The sequence below is a fragment of the Schistocerca gregaria genome, chromosome 4 (genome assembly GCF_023897955.1).
Source record: "Schistocerca gregaria isolate iqSchGreg1 chromosome 4, iqSchGreg1.2, whole genome shotgun sequence".
In the NCBI taxonomy this organism is placed as follows: domain Eukaryota; kingdom Metazoa; phylum Arthropoda; class Insecta; order Orthoptera; family Acrididae; genus Schistocerca; species Schistocerca gregaria.
Window position 1 is genome coordinate 648636416 of NC_064923.1, and position 27178 is coordinate 648663593.

General features: G+C 45.4%; 1 protein-coding gene across 8 annotated transcripts in view; it reads right to left on the minus strand.

Moving 5' to 3' along the window:
* LOC126268084 (homeobox protein homothorax) overlaps positions 1–27178 on the minus strand; it is an 887891-nt gene that overhangs the window by 532719 nt on the left and 327994 nt on the right. For all 8 annotated transcript variants that reach the window (XM_049973577.1, XM_049973578.1, XM_049973574.1 and 5 more), the window contains exon 7: positions 15581–15719. In XM_049973577.1, the coding sequence (XP_049829534.1) occupies positions 15581–15719 (139 nt within the window). The remainder of the gene's footprint in view (positions 1–15580; positions 15720–27178) is intronic.

A 27178-nucleotide genomic window follows, 5' to 3' on the forward strand; every position in this document is an offset into this window, starting at 1 on the left:
GGGGGAAAATGACTGTACAAGATGTAAATGCAGATATTTTTATATATGTGGTACTTAACATATACACACATCACGGTGTTGATTGTTTTTTCCCTGCATCGAACCGTGTTCCCCCAAAAAAGTCACAAACTTTATGACCTGGTGTTTTTTGCATGGTCGTAATCGCATCACTAAGTGGACTACGCCTTTCAGTATCGACTACCAGTTTTGCGTCCACGTATCCACACTTCAGTACCTGACCTGCTGCCCAGTATGAAAATAAACATTAAAGCTACATGACCCTGGAGGTACTAACCAATCTAAAAACATATAACTTGTAATAGCTATAATTATTAGTCTGCAAATAACGTAAATACTGATGCATTGTTATTCAGTACACCGTCCTCAGTCACCAATAGAAATATCTGTACTTACACCGATCACACCCCATATACAACTGTAACTATCCCAATCTCCCTTTCTTTTCTCACGATCGCTGCGCAAGACAGGCATTGGTGACAGCATGATGGTCGCAGTCTTTTCCGAAAGCAAGTTTTTTAAATTCACCCTAAAGTATTTTACAAGAACTACATCGCGTATCTTGCAGAGTCCGACGTGCTTAGAGTGAATTCTCGGTAAATACAATTCTTATGCATCTGCTAACGATACTTCTGTTTCATACAAGTGTCGAAGAAGCAGCATTAGGGACATCTAAACAGATATAAAGTTTATTAGACTTATTTACTTCTGGCTTAGCTGAAATACTAACCACTGAAAACTGAAAGCAATGGCATTTTATCACTGTGCCTGAAACGAGAAACACCGCTGCTGTTACTATCAACCTATGGTCACATTATTCACTGGTTCTTTATCCTGAATCTCGGCGTGGAAACGGCAGCAAGATTAAAGTTTTCTTATAACCGGTCACGTCCAACAGTGGCCGCCGTTCCGGGAAGCATCGCAGATATTTCGCGGGCGCGGGGTTATCGCAGCCGCCAGCAGGCGTATCGCGGGTCCGGTAGCTCCTCTGAGATCATTAGGCGCGCCGCAATTACAGAGCTCGCTAATGAAATCAAGCTGTCTGCCGTTGACCACATCACCACAGCCAGCCTCGTTCAGTGACGGGACCAACTGTCGGTTTCCGAACGTGGAGCAATGACGTACGTAGGTTTGTTAAACTGCAGCTCTCCCTACCAGAAGCTAAAGTCCAGATCCGCGCCCAAACAACATCCCCTCTCCCGATTTTCTCTTTTTTTTTCAGTCTACTTTCTGGAACATTGGATATGTAGGAAACGATCGTTATTGTCATTAACATCTAGTTAGCCTATCGAGTGTGTTCGGCAATGTGTACGTTGGCTGTCTCTCTTCTACACGGCATTAAGCTACGAAGCGAATTTTGTGTCAGATGAGATGTCAGCATCTTACAAGTAAACTTAACAAATTGCGCTGCTTTTTATTACGTCAGCAGCTGCATTTTTCTTAGGGCTGAGTGGCTGAAAACTGTTTATCGTGCTAAGCAGATATTCGCAAAACCCACTACTGTTCTTTCATTATTCCATGGAGAAGCGATGGAAAATACGCTTATGCACGTGACGCTCAGCCAATTACCTGCTCGAGGTTACGTGTAAAGAGGCGGAGTAAGTTTTAAAACTATAAAAGGGGCGAGAGATTGCTTGAGGCTGGTTCGGCTGCTGAAAGCCTTTTGTCGTCAGGTCCGTCGCTTATTAGCATTTAGTCCGTGGCGAATCCCGACTTGCAATGCTTTATTTGGCTCCGAGACTCAGTTATTTTAAAGCGGTCTGTCGGAGTCTGTCGAGAGTGGAGGCAGTTAAATTTTCTTTTCGCTCCTCTCGTCCTCTCCCACTCATAACTGTTGTTGCTTTTAAAATGTGCGGACGTCATGCTATCCGTTTTTGCGGCGCACAGAATGGCTACTGGGAGTATCCGTGATTTGTAAATGAGACCCCTGCTGTACTCTAGAAGCAACGTTTGGTATCAACCGTCACACAAAGCCGCTAGCGTTACTTTGCGGATGCTGAACAGGTAAACGAATTTCTCTTCTTCCCGAAAAGACGAGAGCAAGTTCGAATGGGTTCACTCTCTCAGAATGATATTTATAACCTTCATGCATTAATTTTTAAATCTGTAATCTACCTGGAATACAAAAGTCGCTTCTCAAGCAACATACTCCATAATGGCTTCTTATTACCACAGAATTCGTCACGTGTGCCGCCACCGATGTCAATGACTGACGGTCGTGGCACTCCCGTATGCGTCTCGCATCTCAAATGGTAAAGGAGTGCCCTTGCCACTAACCTGTCCTTGAGAAACAGGTGTATAATCAATGAATTATGTATTACTGACGTCATAAGAACTTCACAGGACATGCGAACGACCTACAAATCGTTTTATGTAAATACGGCGTGGCAGGATTCCGAGATAAGAAGTTAAGAGAACAAGTGCCTTGACGGACAAGTTAGTTGTGGAGAAATTTATGTTCCCGATATCGTTATGCAGAATCTCGGCATGAATGATTCGACGGTCAGCCAGATGACGACGCCGGGCTTTATTTCAATCTACCTCAATATTGTGGAAGAAGTGAATAGAATATGTTATCGACCCAGGACGGAATAAGTTGTAATCTAATAAATGAACGCGAAGTTAACAACTTCCTTTTTTCCTTCATAAAGGAATCGACAAAGTCAGAACAACTCACTCGACATGCATTTTTCGTCTACATGGATCTCAGAGAAATTTCATTTACAAGACTGTACTGCGGACATTGGACTATGAAAGTACCGTCTGAAGCAATATGATTACCGCACTGGGCAGTTACGTGACTTGTCCCATCTCTAATTACGTAAATATTTTAGTAACACTTCTCTCCACGTACTTTAATGTAATACAATCCACATTTCAAAGACATTCTGTTGCAAAAGTACCCAGCCAGTGAACCTGCGCCAACCAAATCCTTCTTCCTTATTAGACACACGCAGAGAAACGACTAAGAAAACTGCTAAATTACTGGTCGGAACGCGGATTGATTCTAGTGGCGACTGACTCGTTTTCTAGATTAGGTGCGGGTGAACACAGTGTTCATTCTCATTTCAGGTTTTTTTTTTTTTTTTTTTTTTTTTTTTTTTTTTTTTTTTTTTTTTTTTTTTTTTTGCTGAAGTGCGGACAGGAGCGTGCTCTGCAACATTAGTGACGGAAAGCTCCAGCTGATAACAGCCACGCAACAAATCAATTACGCGATGCATGCGCTTTCGTGGCAGAGTGGGAAACCATTACCCTGACCACGGATGCCGTAAAAAAATAAATGTCCACTGGAAATTGAGTCACTTGGAACGTATAACGGATCAGGCTGGAGCACACCACCCTAATACATGTGCAAGGGAGTCCTATCAGCAATACAGATACCAAAGTTCCAATTTGAAAGCTACCAGAAACATTGTAAGAATTGTTTTTCCATTCTGAAATGATAATGGTAGAATACGCGTTAAAAGCTGTGGAAGGCTTATTGTTCAAAATGGGGTATTTGACGTATTTTGCAGTAAACGTATTTTGTAGTAACCAACAGTGTAAGAGTAGTCTCATCTTATCACAATACGTTTCCCGGCCTGCAAGGAGAGCAATTATTGTCGTCGTTGTTCCACTACAGCTTCTAATTTGAGTCTACTTGGCTTGCAAGATAGTTTCCGCAAAACCATACAACAGTTTTGAAAAAAAAAAAAAAAAAAAAATCCCTTCTCGCACCTCGCCGCCTGCCCCCCCCCTCCCCCTTTGCCTAACAGCTTCGAAAGAATCTGGATATACAACGCACTCAGAACATTCAGTCTCTTATTTGCGGCGTTATCGAGCCCCTATATATTGTACCGTTGTTCTAGAAGACACAGAACGCAAAGTTTACCGTTTTTCAGTGATATGCGGTAGTTTCGGCAGCGTTATATGGGTTTTAGAGTCCTCAAAGAAGCTGTATTCCAGTAAACCTGACCAACATTGAAATTAATACGAATGTATATCAGCTGGGACGCTTACCTCACGTTAAAGTATTTCTTACCTGTAAACCAGCTGTCTACTTTCCAAATGTTCTTATTTAACAGTTCTTAATTACCTTATATACGAAGGACACATTAATACTGTAAATGAAGACATGGTATGTGCCACATAACTGTGAAGTTAATGGCACTGTGGGATGATTATGGTTATCTATACAACGTAGACAGTTGCCTGCGGGGACACCGTTTCCTCTGCGGGAGACATTTACTGCCTAACGTTCTATGAAATATGACCCTCTGACATGGCTTGAGTCTTCCCCGCGAAGTCGGGCTCGGTTACAACTCTCCGTGTTTCTCTTTATAAAGGCCCTTTAAATTCCATACAGATGTAACAACTTCCAACTCAGTCTTCCTCGCATTCGTTGCAGAATGTTCTCCGCTACGGGGATATCTCTGAAGCCCAGCAGATGTTGGTAGCCCCTAGTGTTAATAACAGCATCAAATGCCCATCAGTTTCATCACAGCTACCCCATGAGATAAGCCAATTCTTTACGGCGCAACTGTCTGTAATTTCTGATGGAGAGGAAATATTTCTCTTATATACCATTTCTTTAATCTGAAAATCAACAGAAATACCGACAACTTGCGTCTTTGTATTGATCATTGTTCTTGGAGTTACGTCTGTTGAGTAAAAGTAGCTCCTATTGCTAGTTTCGTGGAAAAATTACATGGCTTTTTTGTTTTTAAACGTTTACTGTATTATCAGCATCTTCTTGAGACAATGCATGGGGAAAAATTGGACTTACGGATTAAAATTACGAAAAACTTAATTTGGAATGGTCACACATATAATGTTGTGCGGAAAACAAACCAAAAACTACGATTTATTGGCAGAACACATAGAAAGTGCAACTGTGTACTAAAGAGACTGCTTACACTACGTTTTTCCACCCTCTACTGAAGTAATGCTGTCCGTATGGAATCCGTAAGATGCGGCTAATGGAGGGAACGCAAAAAAGTTCTAAGGGCAGCTCGTTTTGTATCATCGCCAAGCAGGGAAACGAGTGGCACAGACATCATACGTGAATTGGAATGGCAGTGATTAAGACAAAGGCGTTTTTTGTTGCGGCAGGATCTTCTCACGAAATTTCGATCACCAAATTCCTCCTCCGATTGTGAAACTGTTTTGTTTGCTGCCAACTACAAGGGAGGGATGATCGTCATAAAAAAAAAGAGAAATCAGAGCTCACACACAAAGATTTAAGTGTTCGTTTTTACCGCGAGCCGTTCGAGAGTGGAACGGTAGGGAAAAAGCGTGAAGGTGACTCGATGAACCCTCTACCAGGTACTGAGCCGTGAAGTAATAGTGTAGACACAGATGTACAGAGTTCGAGAAGGGGAGGACCGGTATTTCAGGGGTACTGGAGACGTCAGTGACCGTTCAAAATGCTTCTATTGAAAATAATTGATTTTCCAGCACTAACACACACAATTTCAATAAGAAATTAGCGGTTTCGTTCGACACTGAGCATCTTCGGATCGTAAGAGAGATGGCGTAGTTCACTACAACCATACAGGAAACAACGTTTTTTACGAAACTTCCAGGCAGATTAAAACTGTGTGCGGGACCGAGACTCGAACTCGGGACCTTTGCCTTTCGCGGGTGCTCTACCACTGAGCTACCCAAGCACGACTCACGCCCCGTCCTCACAGCTTTATTTCTGCCAGTATCTCGTCTCCTACCTTCCAAACTTTACAGAAGCTCCCCTGCGAACCCTTTCAGAACCAGCACTCCTGAAAGAAAGGATCACTTACCCGCGAAAGGCAAAGGTCCCGAGTTCGAGTCTCGGTCCGGCACACAATTTTAATCTGCCAGCAAGTTTCATATCAGCGCACACTCCGCTGCAGAGTGAAAATCTCATTCTGAACAACGTTCTTTCCTTAGCGTACGGAGTGAAATATGGAACCATCTAAAGGAGGCTGTGGTGGACAAAACCGGTTATTTCATATTGAAATAGTGTGTGCCAGAAAAGAAGTTATTTCAAAACAAACCTTTGAACCATCACTGACGTCGCCACTATGACTGAAATATCGTTCTTTTTCTATTCAAGGTCTGTCGATAGAGACGGCTAGGATTCAGTGGAGCCAGCGCGTTGTAGACGTCCCTGAGAAGTTGAGGACGGGTACGTAAGGACAAAGCTAACAGCGGGACGACAAGCCGGCGCGCGGCGTGTCGCAGAGGAATCGGGCCGATAGTAGAGAGCTAAGGAGCGGGCGGGCAGGCTCTGGAGTAGAAGCTGGTGTTCCGGAGCGAGCGCGATAAGGCGGGTCCGTCGGGCGCAGACGCGGGCGGCCGCGGGCCCAGCTGTGCCGCGCCGGGCCGCAGAGGTCGCTGATAACCCGGCAGGCCGGTCCACCCTCAGACCCAGACCCGATAAGCAAATGACGTTCGTCCGCGGCGGCTCTCTCAGACGCAGCGAGCCGCGGCCGTCAATAAGAGCGGCGCCTTCCACGAACACCCCACTCCCACTCTCCCGCTGCCCGCACCGCGGCCGCGACGCCAACTGCGGCCTATCTTAATGCCCGGAGATTATCTGCGCTCCGGGCGTGCTAACGCCAAGTTCGGTCCATACATCACTGAGCTCTCCGCGTCCGGCGCGAAAGGAAGGCGGCGGCACACGGCACAGAAAGAGAGACCGACAGTTTTTTCCCCCGCCCTCACACACATTTTACTTCATCTGTAAACTGGACTATCGCCCCCCTTTTATGAGCGCTAGCACACACACAGAGGGCGCCGTTCAGAGACAGACCAGGGCGGCGAAGACTTCATTAAGCGTCGAGATTAACACCAGTTATCGCCTTCTGTGTACAACCAATTTAATTCAATATCGCGCCGGCTTCACGCTGAGGTCATATTCGGGCGCTCGTTGCCAAACGGATAATTAATGGCGCAGAGAGTGGCTAGCTGGCAGAATCGAAGCTTGCTGCTGACCGCTGCGTGGACGGCTAGCGGTCGTAAAACGAAATCGGGTCATTAATACGAAGTGACAACTCGCACGAACAAGACATTAATAAGGACGAGCGGGGGAGCTAATACAGACGAATTGCTGCTTAATTACTCACCGTTAACAGTAACTTCAGATTCTGAAATATTGCGAAGGACGAATACAGATTAGATAATATTATCACAGCCTTTCTTGACAACTGGCCTGTGGCAAACTTCTTTTGGTCGTCAGTCTGAAAGAGTGCGTGAGAGAGACAAAGTGCACCCGTATGGTCGAGTATTGCATTTCATAACTTCTCTTTTGGAGCATACTTTTAACACTAACAGCACACATTCGTATCCAATTAGCTGATTAAGGGTGGTGATGACTTCGCTATTGAGCGTCCAATACATACACTATGTGATCAAAAGTATCCGGACACCCCCAAAAACATACTTTTTCATATTAGGTGCATTGTACTGACAGGAACTTCGTATCAGCGACGTGAGAAGTCATTAGATTTTTGAGAGAACAGAATGGGGCGATCCGCGGAACCACGGACTTCGAACATTGTCAGGTGATTGGGTGTCACTTGTGTCATACGTCTGTACGCGAGATTTCCCAACTCCTAAACATCCCGAGGCCAACTCTTTCCGATGTGATAGTGAAGTGGAAACGTTAAGGGACACGTACAGCACAAAAGCGTATAGGCCGACCTCGTCTGTTGACTGACAGAGACCGCCGAAAGTTGGAGAGGGTCGTAATGTCTAATAGGGACACATCTATCCAGACCATCACACAGGAATTGCAAACTGCATCAGGATCCATTGCAAGTAATATGACAGTTAGGACTTTAACATGAGACGAGAGTCCCAGCCGGAATTTAATTTTAGTGTTGGTCCTTACTTTGAGGCATCTAAAACAGATACAACACTGCCAAACAAGTATGAGTGACTTACAATAAAACTATAGACTTCATATTCTCCGTCTTCTAGATGAACGATGGTATGTGTCGGCTCGAAAGCGTCACAATATCAGATTGGGCGTTAAGAGTACGATCCATCGCTACAGCTGTAAATAAATTTAAGAATATAAAATGGTGACGGTGTAGGCAAGTATAAGGGACGGAAGGCGTCGAAGAAAAAATATATTAAATAGGGACGGAGAAGATAAAGATATTAGGGATTAGGCTCAACATTAAATAGAGCTCAGAAACATGAGTGAATGTTCCTTTAAATGCGTAAAGAGTGTGCCCAAGACTCATATACGAATCGACAATGGAAGTAGATGCTTGATAAAATATTGTTTTGTAACACCGGCCAACACGTGACCTCGAAAAGCAAACATATCACAAAAGAACTAACGCTTCCGCAGCATTGCACAGAAAAGAGAAGGGGAAAAATCCTACGCACCATGGACCAGTAATAAACAGTAATTTCGCGCACATTAAACGAGTGTCGGCAGCGGCAACACATCGGACATGCAAATCGGAATTTACGAGTTCAGTAATTAGCGCTGAAACCTATGCGCGTCATAATAATAAATTCTCGTCAAAGCCGCATGTAAACATATTTAGCTATAACTCCCCATAACACCCTGGCAGGCCGGAGGGCGGCGGCGGCAAATCCCTCTCTTTCGGCTCGTATGCGCCCCCACGCAGCCGCTAAGAGTATTTAGAGCGCGCCACGCAAATCGAGGCGAGCGGCCGGTTTTGGCATCCAGTGGACGCCCCCGATCCATCTGAAAAGGACTTATCACCAACTTGCGGTAAATCACCGGCATGTTGATCGCTGAACTGGTGCATTAGCAGAATTTTTCCACGAACAAAGCGTGGGAGCGCCGTATGTTCGTCTCAAACATGCGGTTTTAAAAGCTGAATGTAGCGAAAATCCTTCCCCGCCAAACATTTTCCAAATGAAAACTGACTTGAAAGTACAATGAATAGCAATATTTTCCGTAGATTAAATCTAGATATCTGTCCTCATATTTGACGTTGTGAAAACGGTCACTAGCAACTAGACCTGAGATAGCGATTAATTAATTTCGGCGTTTGACCTATAAAGATCAATCGAAATGAGTCGCCCTTCCATACCGCTCCTCTTACTCCGAAACAAATACTCGAGATTTTTCATTAAGTGGATATTCGTGTCAATTTGACCAAGTTCAGATGAGAAGCAACTCCACAACTGACATGATGATGTACATGTTATGCGTCTATTGTTTTATTCAAGCATTTTTTCTTTGAGTCATCAGTGTTCCGACGAGTTTGATGCAGCCCGCCACGAATTCCTCACATCTCAGAGCAGGACTCGCTTCCTCAGTCCTCAATTATTTGTTGGGCGTAATATAATACATGTCTTCCCCTATAGTTTTCTCCCTCCACACGATGAAGCTTATTCCCTGCGGTCTTAACACATGTCCTGTCAGCCTGACGCTGATACGAACATAACTTTCAATTTAATGCTCACGTTTACTGTTTTAGCTACAGATTCGAGCAACTCCTGAGTTTGGTGTCTTAACCCCTCAGTAACGTGATGCACATCCATAACATAATAGAACAAAGTTTGGGGTATGTTGGTATATTATCAGAAACTATTCATCTTCAAAAAAATGGTTCAAATGGCTCTGAGCACTATGGGACTCAACTGCTGTGGTCATCAGTCCCCTAGAACTTAGAACTACTTAAACCTAACTAACCTAAGGACATCACACACATCCATGCCCGAGGCAGGATTCGAACCTGCGACCGTAGCAGTCGCACGGTTCCGGACTGCGCGCCTAGAACCGCGAGACCACCGCGGCCGGCTATTCATCTTCTGTTTTTATGTTCAGCGATACTGAATTACATTTTTTTTTGTAGGCTAAGTGTTTCAGTTACATATCTACCAATTATATATTCCACAAAAATCACATCAAATATTCTTACTTAGTTCGATTCTCAGTGTCTATTTCCAAAATATACATTCGCTTTCTTCCTCCAGTGATTCTCCAGAATTCTATAGATCGAATATTATATTCATTCTGAATTGAAAGATGAAGACATCTATGATTTATCGCGCTTCTTAAATATTATTTTGCGTGTTTTATAATTAGGCCCACAACCTAAGCGCTTCAAAAGTTGATGGAAGCAGATTTATGTTGATGGCCTCGCAGCCCGCGAGGTCACTTGGCATGGAATAGGGGAAGGACGGGGAAGGAAACAGAACGTGTCCTTTTCGAAGAAACTAAGTTAATAAAACCTAAATCTGGATGGTCAGATTGAACACCAGCCCTCTCGAACATTGTTCAGATGTCTTAAGATTAAAAAGTTGAACGGATGTAGTTGGTCATAAATACAGATACTAAAAGTTGCCTGGAGATCGATTCACGTTTCCTACTTCCGAAATGGTAAGGTTCTTGCTGATTTCAGTTTTGTCTCTCTTTTTTAAAAGAATGTAGATGGCGCACAGAGGAAACTAAACACTAGAGATGTACTTGTCGTTGCCTTAACTTCAGATGTGGGTATAGTTTGGTAATTTGCTCTTTCTCGGCGGTACCGACGAAAATAAGTTGACCAGTGAGGCGTCATCACTCTTGTTAATCCTGCCAGACAGGCCCTAATGCCACAGGGTCCGCTGGCCTGAGCTCGGCGGGTCGCCCCGAGTGCAGTGGGAGCCTCGCGGCGCACTAAAAATACAAACACGTAAGTGAATCCTCCGGCTTGCGCGATCAGGCTCGGGTGTTTGTTTACGGTGGAGGCGCGCTAACACGCCGTGACGGTGGCGGTGGGGGCAGCGCGGGGTTGGGGCCTCCGAAATAGCGGCGTCTCTCCAGTCCGGATTGCTGGAGACAGCAGTGAAGCCTGGCACTGGACACGGCAAAATGTATACCACTTGTCGCTGCTGTAGAGCTGTTACTACTAGTAAACCAGCATCAACATCACTTCGTCTGGACGTCACAAGATTTCATGTGGGGTACGTAGCGAAGGGTGCTCAGTGGCCTACAAGCCACCTCCTCCAGCCCCACTCCTCTCTACTCCTCTTTCTTTTCTATCCTATTCTTAGATGTGGCGAAAGGATAAAGTCTGTCAATACGGCCCAACACAAGTACGAATTTCACCATTACGCAGGATGTGGTCGACTCAATTAGTAACGCTACTTTTTTCTTGGTCAATTTCAGTTGAAAATATACAAAAATTTTTGTGGGACGATGTGGTATATTACCGCGTCAACTTCTATAGTTTCATGAAATTACGATAGGTGGTGGCGCTGTACGATACAATAAAGAAAACTGTCATTAAGTTTCTTTCTGCGGAAGATCAGAGCATGTTCATTGGCCTTGGCAGAATGTCTGAGGAGAACTGGCAGTGAACAAAAGCACGGTGAGTTGTTGGGCGAGGCGCTCTGTCATCATCGCAACAAGGTCGTGTAAACCTGCCGGTTCTTCCGCGTTTCGGCTGGTCGCACGTAAGTTGTGACTACTGGAATGTTGGACCGTGCGGACACCCTCATTCGAGGTGGTCGACGGATCACACTCAAACAACTAGCTGCACAGCAGGATGTGTCTGTTGGTAGTGTTGACACACTCGTCCACCAGCTGGAGCACTCAAAGATATGTACCTGCCGGGTTCCTCCACACCTAACACAAGACGTTAAAGAGCAACGAAGGATGCACTCCGAGGGAAGAAGTACGCGGATAATGTGGAGGTTGTTGATGGGGCAAGACTTTTGCTCCGAAGTCGATCAGTAGAGTCGTACCATGCCGCCATACAGGCCCCCCTCCTGAGAGGTGGTGGAACGCTGTCGCATTGGATTGACGATACGTTGAAAAATATAGTTTTGCAGTCAAAAAGAGTAGCAAACAATATGGATTATTGGAATCCTGAATAACCTTTTTTCATAAAAAAATATGTGTTGCATTACTTCTTGAACATCCCTCGTACCAGAGTAAAAGTTCATTTTAGAATAGTTTCTTGGATCTCGTCGCAACACATGCAGCACCAATTTCCAGAAGAACGTTTGCCCTGTACTGAATCATACAGTAGTTTCTTGAGCATGTCTGTGACTTGCTGATGCTACCCAGAAGAATACGCGACGAATCTAGGAACTTTTCCCTTCATCGCTTCTGTATCCTCTGTTAAGTCTATTTAACTTGGGTAGTATGCTGGCGAACAAATGAACTGGCCACATGTGGCTTTTGTAAGGAACTCCTTCGTCGGTGAACTACTTGCTAGAATTCTTACAATTCTCCTAATGAATGGCAACTTGGCCTCAGCTTTCCCTGTACTACGATGTTTACGGCTATCCTTCAAGTAAATCTCTGAGGGTGAATGATCACAATTTTTTGGTTATTAAGAATAATTCCACAGATATATAGAGATCTTTCGGCGATGGGAAAATTTAAAAAAATGTATCGTACTTTTTCGTTTGTTAATTATGACCGACATCGCCCTGTGGTCAAGAGAGCGGGCGTACAAGCCAAGAAGAGCTGGTTTAAACACTACTTAAAATTTGTTACTTCGTTTCTGTAAATCATGTGGGATGAATGCCAGGATGACGCTATCTTCATCTGAACCTCCGACTCCTACATGTTATTTACCAACGAAGGGCTAAGTCTGATTGTAAGAGTTTACTGCCGTCCATTTAGCAACTGTAATGCAGAAAACTCTGGACGCTACTGAATGCAGTTCGAGAGGAGGGAACTAGTCGACGTCTGCGCCATTAGCGATTCAACACTTGCTCCGTTTGACAATTGTAGCGCACACAAAAAGTCGTGGGAAATAACGGAAAACGTAAATCTGAGAGGTGGCGTGAGGATTTGAGCACAGTTTCCCGTGAAATCGAGTCAGGTGTCTTAATCTTTGGGTATCGACACCACAAAGCTGTTCGTTGTATGTGGTGGTTAATGACAGAGCACTAGGTAAGGATCATTCAAGAATGAAAGATCAATAGTGCCTACACCATGTACACTTGTGGTAGGAACGGATTTTTTAAAGTAGCTGAGGTGTGCATCCGGCACGATACGCACCTACATCGATTCCAGGGTCAGAGTTCTATAGCTGGTGGTGACGACGGGCATCCGGTGGCACTTCGAGTGGCGTTATCAGGGTGTGGTCGTGCGGCGGCGCTCTGTGGAGCCTTCGCAGCGGCACCTGATAGCAGAGCAGATACCGACGCTGGCTTCGAGATTGCGAAACTTGGAGCGGCGGAGGCGCCTGTCGGCGGGTGTTGTATGCCTCCCGGAGGCAGCATAAATCCCTTGCCGTGAGGAGGAGCGGCTCCTGACGCTCGCGCCCTGTGCGCGCCCTTAAAGTTCCGCGGCGCAGCTCCCGACTTCTTCCAGACAAAAGTCTGCTGCGACAGCTGCAGGTCCACAATTCTGACGGTCTCAGCAGCAAAGCGAAATGTAAAGCACCTCTCAAAGTTCACGCCAAGATAAGTCCTTAGACATTTTCATGCAAGGCTTTTTGCAAATAAAGCCACCTGAAATGTCTTGAATTATATTCGAACCGGGACAAAAGACTAGACCCGTAAGAAAGACATTAGTGCTGATGTCATCGACATGAGGAAAGAAAATGTAACTTATGTTCCAAAAATGTCCAGTGATCCTAATCGATCTTGACACTGCTAAAGAAATCTTGGCACATGTACCAGCTGTGCGCCGGCCGCGGTGACCGAGCAGTTCTAGGCGCTTCAGTCTGGAACCGTGCGACTCCTTCAGTCGGAGGTTCGAATACTGCCTCGGGCATGGATGTGTGTGAGGTCCTTAGAGTATTTAGGTTTAAGTAGTTCTAAGTTCTAGGGGACTGATGACCACAGCAGTTGAGTCCCATAGAGCTCCGAGTCATTTGAACCAACCAGCTGTGCAGTGGAACCGTCCCAAAGTAAATGAGGCAAGCCGATCAAAGATTCAAGTTAGCTCTTTCGTTTTAATGAAATACTGTAACGCCGTTCCGTCACTGAAAATTGAGGAAGTTGTCATTCCACATGATAATGCATGAAATATCTTTAGATTAAGGGCAATGAACAATAGTCCCAAGTAACACGAACTTAGAAAAAAAAATTGTTCAAATGTGTGTGAAATCTTACGGGACTTAACTGCTCGCTTTCGGGAGGACGACGGTTCAATCCCGCGTCCGGCCATCCTGATTTAGGTTTTCCGTGATTTCCCCAAATCGCTCCAGGCAAATGCTGGGATGGTTCCTTTCAAAGGGCACGGCCGACTTCCTTCCCTAATCTGATGAGACCGATGACCACGCTGTTTGGTCTCTTCCCCCAAAACAACCAACCAACTTAACTGCTAAGGTCATCAGTCCCTAAGCTCCCACACTACGTAACCAAAGTTATCCTAAGGACAAACGCACACACCCCTGCCCGAGGGAGGACTCGAATCTCCGCCGGGACCAGCCGCACAGTGCATGACTGCTGCGCCCTAGACCGCTCGGCTAATTCCTCGCACAAAAGTAAAAGAACGAGTTTCATCAACGTAGTTATGAAGTTTTCAAATAACTTCGCAAGAACCTCGCAACACCGTATTTGGATTCTCAATTACGTCCCTCAGCCCGTAAAAGGTACAAGAGAATGGATCAGCAGCACTGTGGATAGTCGTTACAGTCCCAGATGTATAAAGTGAAAATTTTTAGTGAACGTGTCCCCTCGACCAAATTCATATTAAGTATACTTTCCTATTTGTTAAAATTATTTCTCTGGCTTCCATCGGGGGAATGTAATCATTTTTAAAAAGTCTCACCATCTCTGTTCTAACTTATCTTTGTTCCAATGCACACATGACATGTAATACAGTTCCTTTCTTGTGCAGGTTATTATCCCTTCAGTTCATTCCCGGTGACAATAACCTCCACAATAACAACGCAGGTCTGTTTAGTTTGGCTTTTCGAATTCAACAATGGTCTGCTAATAGCAACTTCACACCCTTATTTGAAAATTACGACTTTTGTCTCTGTAATAGTTTTTAATAGGACATCTCATCGTCACAGTTATTGGACATTTTCTAAGCTTTTCTGCATTTGTGATTCCTTCCTCTTATCTGCCGAGAGTACTGAACTATTCGGGTAGCATAAATAACTGAGTTATCAAGTTAGCAAGCACGGATTTCGCACGCGGCATCGTGAGACATACAGAGTGACCGAAGAGCGGGAAATGTGACTTCCGAAACTTGTCTATCTTTCCCCTCTTTGGCGCTAGGGAAGACGTGCACAGATTCGCACGTATTTGTAGCACTATTTATTGGGATTGTTTTTATATTAGATGTCTTTCAGAGAATCGGTACAAATAACTAAACCAAAAATTAGTTCTTTTCACTATTTTATTCAATGATCAAAGTGTTATAGAAAATGATGACAAAATTAATAGGATGTTAACAGTTCAAACTGTTAACGTACAGGGAGACATAATCAAATTGAAGAATAATCAACTGGCTTTTCACAGGTCGAGATTTCTCGCGTTCGCACCTACGTACGGTAATAAACACGCCGATACGCGGGTCGCGGCTGCGAGGGACATGGGAGGTGGGAAGAGCTCTAGGATCCGCAGTAATAGTAGGAGGTGAAGGGGCGGGCCGGCCCGTGGGCGAGGCCGTGGGCGTGGCCGCCGGAGCTCGCGGAGACGACACGCTGCCTACCTGGGTCTGCGGCGTCGACGCCCGGCTGCGACGGCGGCTGCTGCGACAGCGGGCCCGGCGTGCCGCCCGCACCCGAGCCCGGGGACCGCACGTCGTCGTTCCCGGGACCTCCGTACGACAGCGTCGAGCTGGGCGGCCTCTGCAACACACCAAGCGCCGCAACACATGTAGTCGGCCGCACACCATTCTGCAGTCCGTTACAAGCCGCCGCGGACATAGGCCACAATGCAGTCAGTCACACAACACCACTGAGTAAGTCACACGTCACTACACAGTCAGACACACACTGCCAAGCAGTCAGCCACATACTACCTGCATGCAGCCAACTGCACACTACCACACACTCATCCGCATATAGTCAAGCTGTCAGCCACACAATCAGCTATGCGCCACCAGCATGCAGTCAACTGCACACCATCATACAGTCAACCACACAAACATCAAGCTACAGCCACACACCACCAATCAGCCACAAGGGACCACATAGCCAGCTAAATGCCCCTGTGCAGTCTGCTGCACACCAATATCAAGTAAGCCACATATCACAACGTAATCAGCGACACACTGCCACACACCACCAGCATACAGCCAACTATAAATCGTTAAACAGTCAAAATACACTGTCAAGCTGTCAGGAAAGTACCACCACACACCCAGCTACAGACTACCACAAAGACACACTTCTATCAAGACAATAGGCTACCTCAGCCAACTACAGGATACACACTTTTATATGTGATCACACTGGGACGAGGCAATGTGTGTTCTTGTTGGATATGAAGTGCCACAGGGCTGTGCCCGTCTGACTTCGGAATACGCTAGGGGTTTCTTGAAATGAGGGATTGGGGTTGTGTGAGTGTTTTCTAGTGTAAGTTTGTTCGGAACACACTGGGACAGATCTCCAGCAATCGCTTTTAATACCAAAACATGCAACCAGTCTTGCCCTAGTAATCGAAGAGAAAAAAAATCGAGAGCATATTGAATAAACTGATAAATCGTTTAAAACTGCACTATAAATATCAAGGTAACTACCATCTGCAGCCGGTCGGGGTGGCCGAGCGGTTCTAGGCGCTACAGTCTGGAGCCGCGCGACCGCTACGGTCGCTGGTTCGAATCCTGCCTCGGGCATGGATGTTTGTGATATCCTTAGGTTAGTTAGGTTTAAGTAGTTATAAGTTCTAGGCGACTCATGACCTCGGAAGTTAAATCCCATAGTGCTATTAAATAACAAAAAAATACCATCTGAAACTCATCCTGTTAACAACCAAGATGTGTGCAATATCTTCTATTTTCAGTAACAGCAGTAATATTTTTAAATATTACGACCCTCTATTGTAATCAAGAGGACGGACCGCGACTTAATGTATGAAAAAATAAACAGTGATGTAAAATGAATTCTGATAGGAAATACATCATTAACTGGAAGGACACTTCCAGGTGAGCCGGCCGTAGTGGCCGGGCGGTTCTAGGCGCTACAGTCTGGAGCCGAGCGACCGCTACGGTCGCAAGTTCGAATCCTGCCTCGCGCATGGACGTGTGCGATGTCCTTAGGTTAGTTATGTTTCATTAGCTCTAAGTTCTAAGCGACTGATGACCTCAGATGTGAAGTCCCATAGTGCTCGGAGCCATTTGAACATATTCTTTTTTTTTTCAATTAAATTCGACCCCCATTGTACGGACACCGGCAACGGACTAAGAAACTCATATCTATTCAAAGTATAGGTCACGAAAGAAAAAGTACGTTGATGCAGTGGTCGTTTATATTTGTAATGAAACGTTTCATATAAGATATTCCACGATATGCGTAAAATACGATTCGAACAGTGCCAGTACAGGGCATTATCTTTTACAAATAATAATAATAATAATAATATAAAACTATTACAGGTTGGGACTTAAATGCAAGTCGATGCCAATACTGCCTCCTATTCTTCGATATGTGCGTGCGTGTCTCACAGCTGAGAGCACGAGTTTCAAGACGTAGCATTGTGACAGTGCTTTAATGAACCAATTTTTTTTAACACGCTCGCTAGAAAGCCGTAACAAGCTGTCTCTAATACGGCATGAAACATACGTTGGCAGTACGCCCAGATTCTATACTATTACGTACCGCAGTGGTATTTGAAATATGTGAGGAATGTCTTCATTCTGCGCACTGAGAGTCAGTGTGTACAAACGTCGCGTGGAGTATTTAAATTAAAGTACTGAGTATTCGCTTTTTCTTCGGCAATAGTTGTTTAAATATCAAGTGATTTTAACACGAAGGACAGCGTATCGTTTGCGTACATCGAAACACGGCTAGAGGCAGTACGCCCTAAGTAGCAGCGTTCGCGTCGATGTTGTTATCAAGGAAGAGCTGTGTCCCATGTGGTTCTCCTTGACTGGGCGACAGCCGTCTAATGACAGCGGGGAGTGTGTTACTCGTATTCTCTAGAAATGTTGTTTTCCTTGAGTGGTGAGAAGTATTCACGAGCAGACTGAACTCTTCTCGGTAAAATAAACATCTGAGCGTCTTTGCACTGAAGCCTATAGTACATTTACAAGGTCTGAAAGTAAGTAATGAAAAGAATTATAATTTATTCGTACAGAAGAGTTTCTTCAGTACGGTGAGGAATCAAATAATGTTGTCTCCGTACATGTGAACGTTCTCTTAAAGTAATTTTGTGTTGCAGTTTCTTTTCAAAAGCTCAAGTTCCAGCTACCTCTTTCTTTCTTTCTTTAATGGAAGCGCTTGGTTCTACCAGTACTGTGTTTCACAACCATGCGCTGCAAGGGAAAAATATAGAAGGATCGTTATTGTTTTCGCCAATGTCTCCACGACAATGTATAAGTCACACATGCCTTGTAAACATTTTCTGCAAGTGAACAACCAACGGTCATGAATGTTGGCACAGACCTAACAATAAGTGGTACTGGATGTCGATGTTATATGCACCTATGCAAATGTCTGGACCACTCCCCAAACGTGTAACGAAATGATTGGTAGTTGATATAGTAACATCTGATTTGTTGTTGATTAAAATAACATAATCATCATCATTTCAGGAATTATGCCCTACGGCCTGTTCTGGTCTCAATCGATCTTTGCCTCGGTCCTTCTAGGTTTCTGCAGCTAATAAGTCTGTCCTTTCTAAATGCTTTTTCCGCTTCTTTCTGTTTTTTTTTTTATTTTACATCGCAATACAAATATCTGTAGTTGATTCCGTGTATCCTTGTTTCTTTTTTTGTCAAGATTTGTGCCAGTAGTCCCCTAACGAATTTCACTTCTGTGGGTTCTGTGCTGTGGTCTTTCTGTCTTAACGTCTACGTTTCACTACAATATGGAATAACTGGCCCCGCTGATATCTTGTACGGCTTCAGTTGTGTTTTGGTCCGAACTGTTTCCCGTGTTCCTCTAATAGTTCTGCATATTGCCTGCTATCTTCCTAATTTATTATTTATGTCTCTTTTGTAATCATTCGAACTATCACACCTAATTAATTAAAATGCTGAAACTGTTCTAAAAATCTATCATTCAAAATAGTCTTTTTTCTCATTGAGTCTGTGACATGGTTACTGATTTTGAGGTAGAAATTTTAAAGTTTTATTCTTTCTAAATCTTATGTAGTAAACAAATAGCTTTTTGAAGGTTATCTCGACTGTTTTGCAAAATCATTAATTTATCAGCATATGCTACCACATTTAAACTCGCCCTTCCTATCTTGATTCTAGGTGGTGCCTGATCCTTCCATCTGTGTAGGGTACCGTCCATACAAATGGTAAAAAGGGTGGGTGGCAATACACATCCTTGTTTTACTCCTTGATTGATAACTAAATTTCCCCCACTGTAATCAGATAAATAATATGGACTAAAGCTATAATAAGGATGCCAAGTCAAACACCTTTCAGCTGTCTAATCTCGGCGATTTACCACGCGATCTTCGGGTCCCTGACCGACATGTAGGAAGATTTCACCTCGTTCCTGGTCAAAACAGTGGCCAGCGATATTGGCATTAGTAGATTTCTGCTTTCTATAGTGATCCCTATATAGCAAGCAGAAATCTACTAATATCAATATTGCTGGCCCCTATTTTGAGCAGAACCGAGCTGGAGTCTTCCTACACGTTGACCAGGGGCTTAAATATGACGTAGTAAATCGCCGAAACTGGTAGCCAAATAAAATTTAGTTTGGAAACTACACGGCTGAAAGGTGTTTGATTTGGCATCCTATATCGAAGAGCCGAGTCCCGCGAGCATCTCTGAAAATATGGACATATAGAGGAAGCTACAATAATGTCAGTAGAGGGAGAATGCGAAAAGGATATAAGTAACAGAGGAATTGAGCACATGAAAAATAGGAATGGCTTGTCCGTTTCCTATCTTAGCACTGCGAAAAATAATTTCAGTTGGGGAATAAACGTCACTGTACTTTCGGGTGTGCTTCTAAATCTCTAAATGTGTGTCGTGGTTAGTAGGTGTCCAAATGAAGTAGAAGCCTGTGGAGATCGTCGAGTCCAGTATCTCGAATAATTAATCTGACTACTACAATTAAAAAGTATACAATGGAGGCGAATTTCACGAAGAATCAAGGTGTATGTATTCAGCAGACTGCTATAGTTATGCAGAAGACAACAACTTGTTTGCTCTTCTGTATGTATCGGCTAATGGGCGTAATCATGTACACTTCAGCAGTGTTTTTGTGCCACATATGTCCACGTGTACCAGTGATTTAGTAAAATGTGAAATGAAGCCTGAGTATAATATACGTACCTGAAAATGACCCACGGTTGAAACTGGCTAATTTCACGGATAATGAACAGATTACAGCCTACCTGGACCACATTTTCATTCTCGACAGCTAGTGGTAAATAATCAATAGCGTACATCCTGATTTTCTGTTAGGTCTCTCAACGGGATTGCTAATTTATTAGGTTCAAGTGGTTCAAATGGCTCTGAGGACTATGGATGGGACTTAACATCTGAGGTCATCAGTCCCCTAGAACTTAGAACTAACCTGCCCGAGGCAGGATTCGGACCTGCGACCGCACCAGTTGCGCGGTTCCAGACTGAAGCGTTTACAACCGCTCGGCCACACCGGCCGGCTAATTTATTAGGGCTACGCAGAGTAGGACTTGACAGGGCTGAAAGTGCAGTATCTTGAAGACTGTTTAGTTTTTGTGCTATTTTTGGAAGACTGCCCTGAGAACGCTGTATCGATAAGTGACCTGGGAACTTCTCCGCTCGAGACCAATACGCCAACACAATTTCCAGCTGACTGGGGTTGGGCAGAGTAGGACTAGGATGGATGAAAGTGCACTACTTTAGTTGTTGTACAACTGTCGGAGGACTACCTCGGGAAAGTCGTATCGATAAATGACCCGGGAACTTCTCAGCTCGGGACCGGCACGCAAGCACGGGGGTGACACCCGATAGGGGTAGCTTGTCGTATGCAGAGCAGCGGTGGCAGTGAGATTGTCTGGTTGTGAGCGTGGGCACGGGATGCTTGGCAACAGGGCGCAGATCTGCTGGCGACGCTAAGTGTCCCCAATGAACGCCGGCGAGGGGGCCAGCCCAGAGCGGAGCAGCGCCGCGCCAGCTACAGGCTACAGGCCACTGTGCTGCCCTACCGCTGTGGCTCCGACTGCGGGGCCCATCCGCATTAACTGCCGCCCGGGCCTCTGCGTCCATCGGCCGCGTGACTCACGCTGAGGGCTCAGGCCGCCTGGCTTCCTCATTCCTGGCCGATCAGACGGCTGCTGTGCCCCGGAAGTGTTTACACATCCCTCAGTCTCCCCACAAGGAAACCTCCCCATCGCACCCCCTCAGATTAAGCTATAAGTTGGCACACTGCATAGGCCTTGAAAAACTGAACACTGATCCATCGAGAAAACACGAAGAAGTTGTGTGGAACTATGAAAAAAATAAGCAAAATATGCAAACTGAGTAGTCCATGGGCAAGATATGCAACATAAAGGATAATGTGAGCTCCGGAGCGCTGTGGTCCCGTGGTGAGCGTGAACAGCTGCGGAGCGAGAGATAGTTGGTTCAAGTCTTCCCTCGAGTGTTTCAGAATTTTGGAAATTCAGCAACGAAGGGGGTAAAATAGTGGCTAGAAGTTTTCTTGAGGGGGACGGGGGTTGTACTGGGGCAAGAGACCAGACAGCGAGGTCATCGGTGTCATCGGATTATGGAAGGAAGTCGGCCGTGCCACTTCAAAGGAACCATCCCAGCATTTGCCTGGAGCGATTTAGGGAAATCACGGAAAACCTAAATCAGGATGGCCGGACGCGGGATTGAACCATCATCCTCCCGAATGCGAGTCCAGTGTGCTACCACTGCGCCACCTCGCTCGGTGAAGTTTTCTTGAATATACATAATTACTAAAGAACTACTGAAGGATTTTTAAGGCTACGTCTATGACAATTGGTATTTGACTTCTCGGTTAGAAATAAAAAAGTACGTGTTTCATTGTTTCCGGAAAATTCAACCCTTAAGAGAGTGCAATAATGGATTAAAATTTTTAAGAAAATATTTCGTTACATCAAAAATTTTTAAAGCTACATTTATGAAAATTGGTTGGATACAAAGAAATATTTGTTAGGTGATGAAAGTTGGTATGGAAATACCTACTACACAAGAACGCGAGAGGTGTGATTAACTAAAACTCCAGCTACCAGAAACGCCTTTTGGTCAGAACATTCGGGGAAGATCATGGTTATAAATCTTTAATTAGAGTGAAAAGCTTAGAAAGTGTTCCAGTTTGGGAACAACAAAAAATTCGATTAAATGAAAACAAAAAAAGAAATTCGGCAAGCCACACAGTCTGCGCCGTCGAAGCAGTGGGCGCTAAGCTAGTATTAAAATAAGCAGCGTTTCGGCCGTGTTGCTGCGAGCTTCCTCGGAGCTTGCGAGTCCCTGGGTTCACATCCTCGCCCGGTCATACAGAGTGCTCAACTTTACGCCGTATTGTCAGTGTGTCATCTTTAAGCAATAATTAAAACCCTTTATCATTAAGAACTAATCGGTTACTGGATTTTTCTCCAATAAGCCCCCCCCCCTCCCCCCGTGTTTATTTATTCCATTTTTCCACTTAGTTCCATCTAGATAGTGTCGTAGTTCTAATGGTTAAATGCTGTAAATTTTATAGTATCCCAACTTAATTACAGAACTAAGGTCGTTGAGAACCACACTGGGGAAACTTATGTTATTTTTGCCGGTGTCACCGACGTGATCTTTTGATAATGGGTGCACAGCGAAGCCGGCCGCGGTGGTCTCGCGGTTCTAGGCGCGCAGTCCGGAACCGTGCGACTGCTACGGTCGCAGGTTCGAATCCTGCCTCGGGCATGCATGTGTGTGATGTCCTTAGGTTAGTTAGGTTTAAGTAGTTCTAAGTTCTAGGGGACTAATGACCACAGCAGTTGAGTGCCATAGTGCTCAGAGCAATTTGAACCATTTTTTGCACAGCGAAACCGCGGAGATCACAACAACCGCCTTGCAGGTGCACTGGCAACTTGAGACGATTTAGTCACTCGGAGTGCTCTGGAGAAGAAAAAGCCAAAAGAGGGGCGCAAATCTCTGGCGGCAAAGGGGTGGAGCGAGGAAGCGAGAGGGGGCAGTGGCGCGCTGTGTCGCATCGCACGCGGCGTGACCAAGTTTTAAGCGGCTTTTCCGAGTAAAGTCCATTAATCATCCCCCCTTCGAAGTAATTAACACAAAAGTAGAGCGGGCAGGCGAAGAGCGAGCGGAGCGCAGCGCCGGGTGTGATGCCCCGTGGGCCAGCCACCCAAAGGGGAGAGAGAGCAGCGCACCCGGGCCCGGCCGCCACTTTGATGCAATATGAATGCGGCGGCAGCGGCAGTGGCGGCGCCGTAATTTGTACGTGTAACCCGGCATTAATTATGAGTGTGCGTGAGCCGTAATGGCGCGCGTGATGGCGCTGGACCCGGGCCGGCGTGGCGCTATCTCGTTTCATCGCAACACGGCGAGCCGAGCCGAGGCGCTCGCGTCGCAAAAAGAGCCCGAGCGCCGTCCACAGAGGAGCCTCCTGGAGAGACAGGCCAGCAGGATCGGGGGTGGAAAGTCTACCCACCGGCGCAGCACTCGACAGGGCCACCGTCGTCCATCACTTCACACTCGTACCACACTTTTGCTTTTAAGACACCCTCGTTTGAGGAACAGGTATTGGATCAAAAGAAATGTTTCGTAGAAAGATATAATTTTCAGGAGAAAAACAAAGTTGAGAATGTTTGCTTCCAATTGTGGGGCGTGGTGGATGTTCTGTGGCAGTTCTGAAAATTCTGTACGACTCACTGTTACCGCGAAAGGCAGGTATGTCTATGACACGGTGTTACATGACGATGTTCATTCAGTGACGTAGGAAGTGATTCACGATATGATTGCATTCTCAGAATTATTATAATGTCCAATTAAGAGAGCTAAAAATGAGCAAGTTTGTTACGATCAGAATTAAAATACTGCATCTTCCCTTATCTTGACAACAGCAGGGTTTGAATATTGTTTACCGTAGCATATGACCTAGAGGTCAGCGATGTGAACTAGAGCTAAGCCCTAACTCCGAGTTCTGGTGTAGATGTACCAATCGCAACCGACCGACCGCCATGTCATCCTGTGGCCATGGCGTCTTTTGGATGCAGTATGGAGGGGATGGCGTCACAACGCCATTCTCTAGGTGGTTGTCGGCTTTCTTGACCTTACAGCCCCCACTTCTCACTGCAGTAGTTCCTCAATTGGCATCACGAGACTGAGTGTACCCCGCTTCAGTCCTCCCAATGAGGAAAAATCCCTGGCTGTACCTGTGCCCTCCACATAGCAGCCAGACATATGATCACTGAGCTACGGAGACGGACTGACTTAGATGGGAGTTTTGATATGGCGATTTCCTTCCAATACCAGCTTGTGGTCCGTCACTAATGACGTCATAGTTCAGGGGACAATCTCTAGCCCTCGTATGTCATACTGAATGTTGGAGGGCCATTGTCGACTGCACTGGTAGAAACAAGTAAAATCTTTTAATCCTGCGCCAGCATCTCTCAGGGAGTTAGAACAATTGCTTCAGGAAGAACGGTGTAAAAGGTACTTTAGGGTTATTTAGAATTGCTGTGCGTAGATCAAGGGTACTGAAAATTAAGTGGAGTGATTAGTGAGAGAGTACCGCAAAATCGGCGAGGATAAGATATACAGAAAAAAACATGGACAACAAAAAGGAAATGGAACATAGGCACGTGTTCAGATGTCACGGAATAACTTAAGAGGTACTAGATCGTGTCTTACTTAGCAAAAACTGAAAGGGGAGACAGAGGCTAGAATGTATACAGCAAATAATCGAGAACAGTTGGTGTAAATTCCACTTCGAGATGAAGCGGTTGGCACAGGGGAGGAAGTAGTGTCGTGATGCATCAAATAACCACTGAGGTGACCGAGACAAAAATAAAGTAAGGGTCAAATGGCTCTGAGCACTATGGGACTTAACGTCTTAGGTCATCAGTCCCCTAGAACTTAGAACTACTTAAACCTAACTAACCTAAGGACATCACACAACACCCAGCCATCACGAGGAAGAGAAAATCCCTGTCCCCGAATAAAGTAAGGGCCTACAGGATGAGTCAGAATGTTTCGGGTGCCAATGGCCAGAGAGCACATTTCGGCATTTTTAAGAAAGATACATCGACGGGAAAAAACGTGTTCGAAAGACAGGGAAGTGTCCCGATCCTGATTTGACGGATTAAGGATTATCACTCTAATTCATCATTTTAAGTGCTGTTTGATAAGATTCATCACGCAAATAAGAATAACTCCTCTTCTTCACGTAAGATGTCGAAATCTGAAAACAACCTGCATTTAACATTTGACGATGCCACTATAGCTGCAGTACATTAGGACTCGGTTTTATAAAACAGATCTGATGAGGGTCATTATAGACCGAAACCGGTATTCTGCTAATAAAAAAGTTTGTGACCATAGACGTGAATTAAAGGAAACCTGAAGAAAATTTGCATGCAGCTGACGTATATTATCAGAGGTTGAAGTGATGATGCATTGACAGGAATATCATGGAGCTGCAAAAAATAAGCTAATGGAGAATAAGAGACCTGCAAGTAGGCATAATGTATTCGCCTGAAAAAGCCACAGCAACGCGATAAAAAACTGTATTATTAAACGAAATGTGCGAAGGTACTGCATAAATAAAGACCAGAGAATTCGACACAGAAGTGAGATCGCTCTCATTTGGGTTGACAAAACGCCTGATTTTCCGATGTCTCCTTCTGCAGGTACTGTTCTCTGTCAGAGTATTTACTTACTTTTTGGATGGTGATAGTGAAGTTTTTGGATATTAGGGAGAGACGATGAAACAATTGGTAGTTTGTAAGAGGTGCAACCCAACATTAGAACAAAAAAATAACCCTCGAGCGTAAATGTTTGAAACAACGCACGTGGACGTCGTGTATAATGTTTAAGCAGAGATCAGCGGTTTAAAGGCCAACGATGTCGCTGTGGGGAACGTACAGCAAACGCCGAACGCGACCGCGGGATCGGCGCGTTGGCAACAGGGCTGGCGGCGGTAGCGGAATCCGCGCTCTCCCGGGAGATGCGGCGGGATTTGGCCAGTGTTTTCCGTGTTCCACTCTCAATCATCCGGACCCCAGCCCAGCGCGGGGCCACGGCTAAACGATGGCTCGCCTTCCGGGACCGGGAGACCGGGAGGTCGACGCGCGAGCTACGGAGTCCGTAATGACGGAGAAGAAGGGGGCGGGCCCGCGGGACGGGCCGACAGCACACCTCACTCCCGCCTCCCCGGGGGCGACGTGTCACGCTAATCGACAACTTGTGTCCGCGTGCGCGTACCCGGCCGTCTCCGGTGGCTCCAGACTCCGCTGGCCAGCCGAAAGTCTCGCCTCCTGCATCGGGCTCGCTGCCTCCGCTCTTCACCACTGTTACCGCTACGACTAAACTTTTACACATTTCACATAGCTTACTGGGATTTTCTTAACTCGAAAGGATCATTGCAAGGGTTACAGAATTATCAACGTAACCCTCTCCTGCTACTCTCCACACTAACCTCACTCCCATATATATATCTCCACCTCAAACCCTACTAATTCATAAAACTGCTTTCGCCCAAATGAGAATGACAACTTGCCGTAATAAACTCTGCAGATTGGAGGACGCGATCAGAACTGCTTAGATCTCTAGTCTTCTGATACTCAGATGGCTACGAAAAAAATCTAGAACCACAGTTGCGTGCTACATGTAAGTATTATGAGGGGCGTTCGATGAGTAATGCAACACTTTTTTTTTTCCCCTGTAAGCACGTTGGTTTATTCAGGATTCCAATACAGCGTACTATTCCCCCTCTTTTGGCTACAAAACCCTAATTTTCAACACAATTTCTGTTCACTGCGACAGCCTTACCCCATATTACTGGAACGTCCTGTACGCCCGCATGGTATAACTCTGTCGGTCGACGTCAGAGCCAGCGTCTTGCTGCCCACCATCCATGTGCTGTTTCCCGCGGAAAGCATTTTTCATCGGGCCTAACAGATGAAGTCGGTAGGGACGAGGTCCAGATTGTAGGATGGACGAGGGAGAACAGTCCAATGA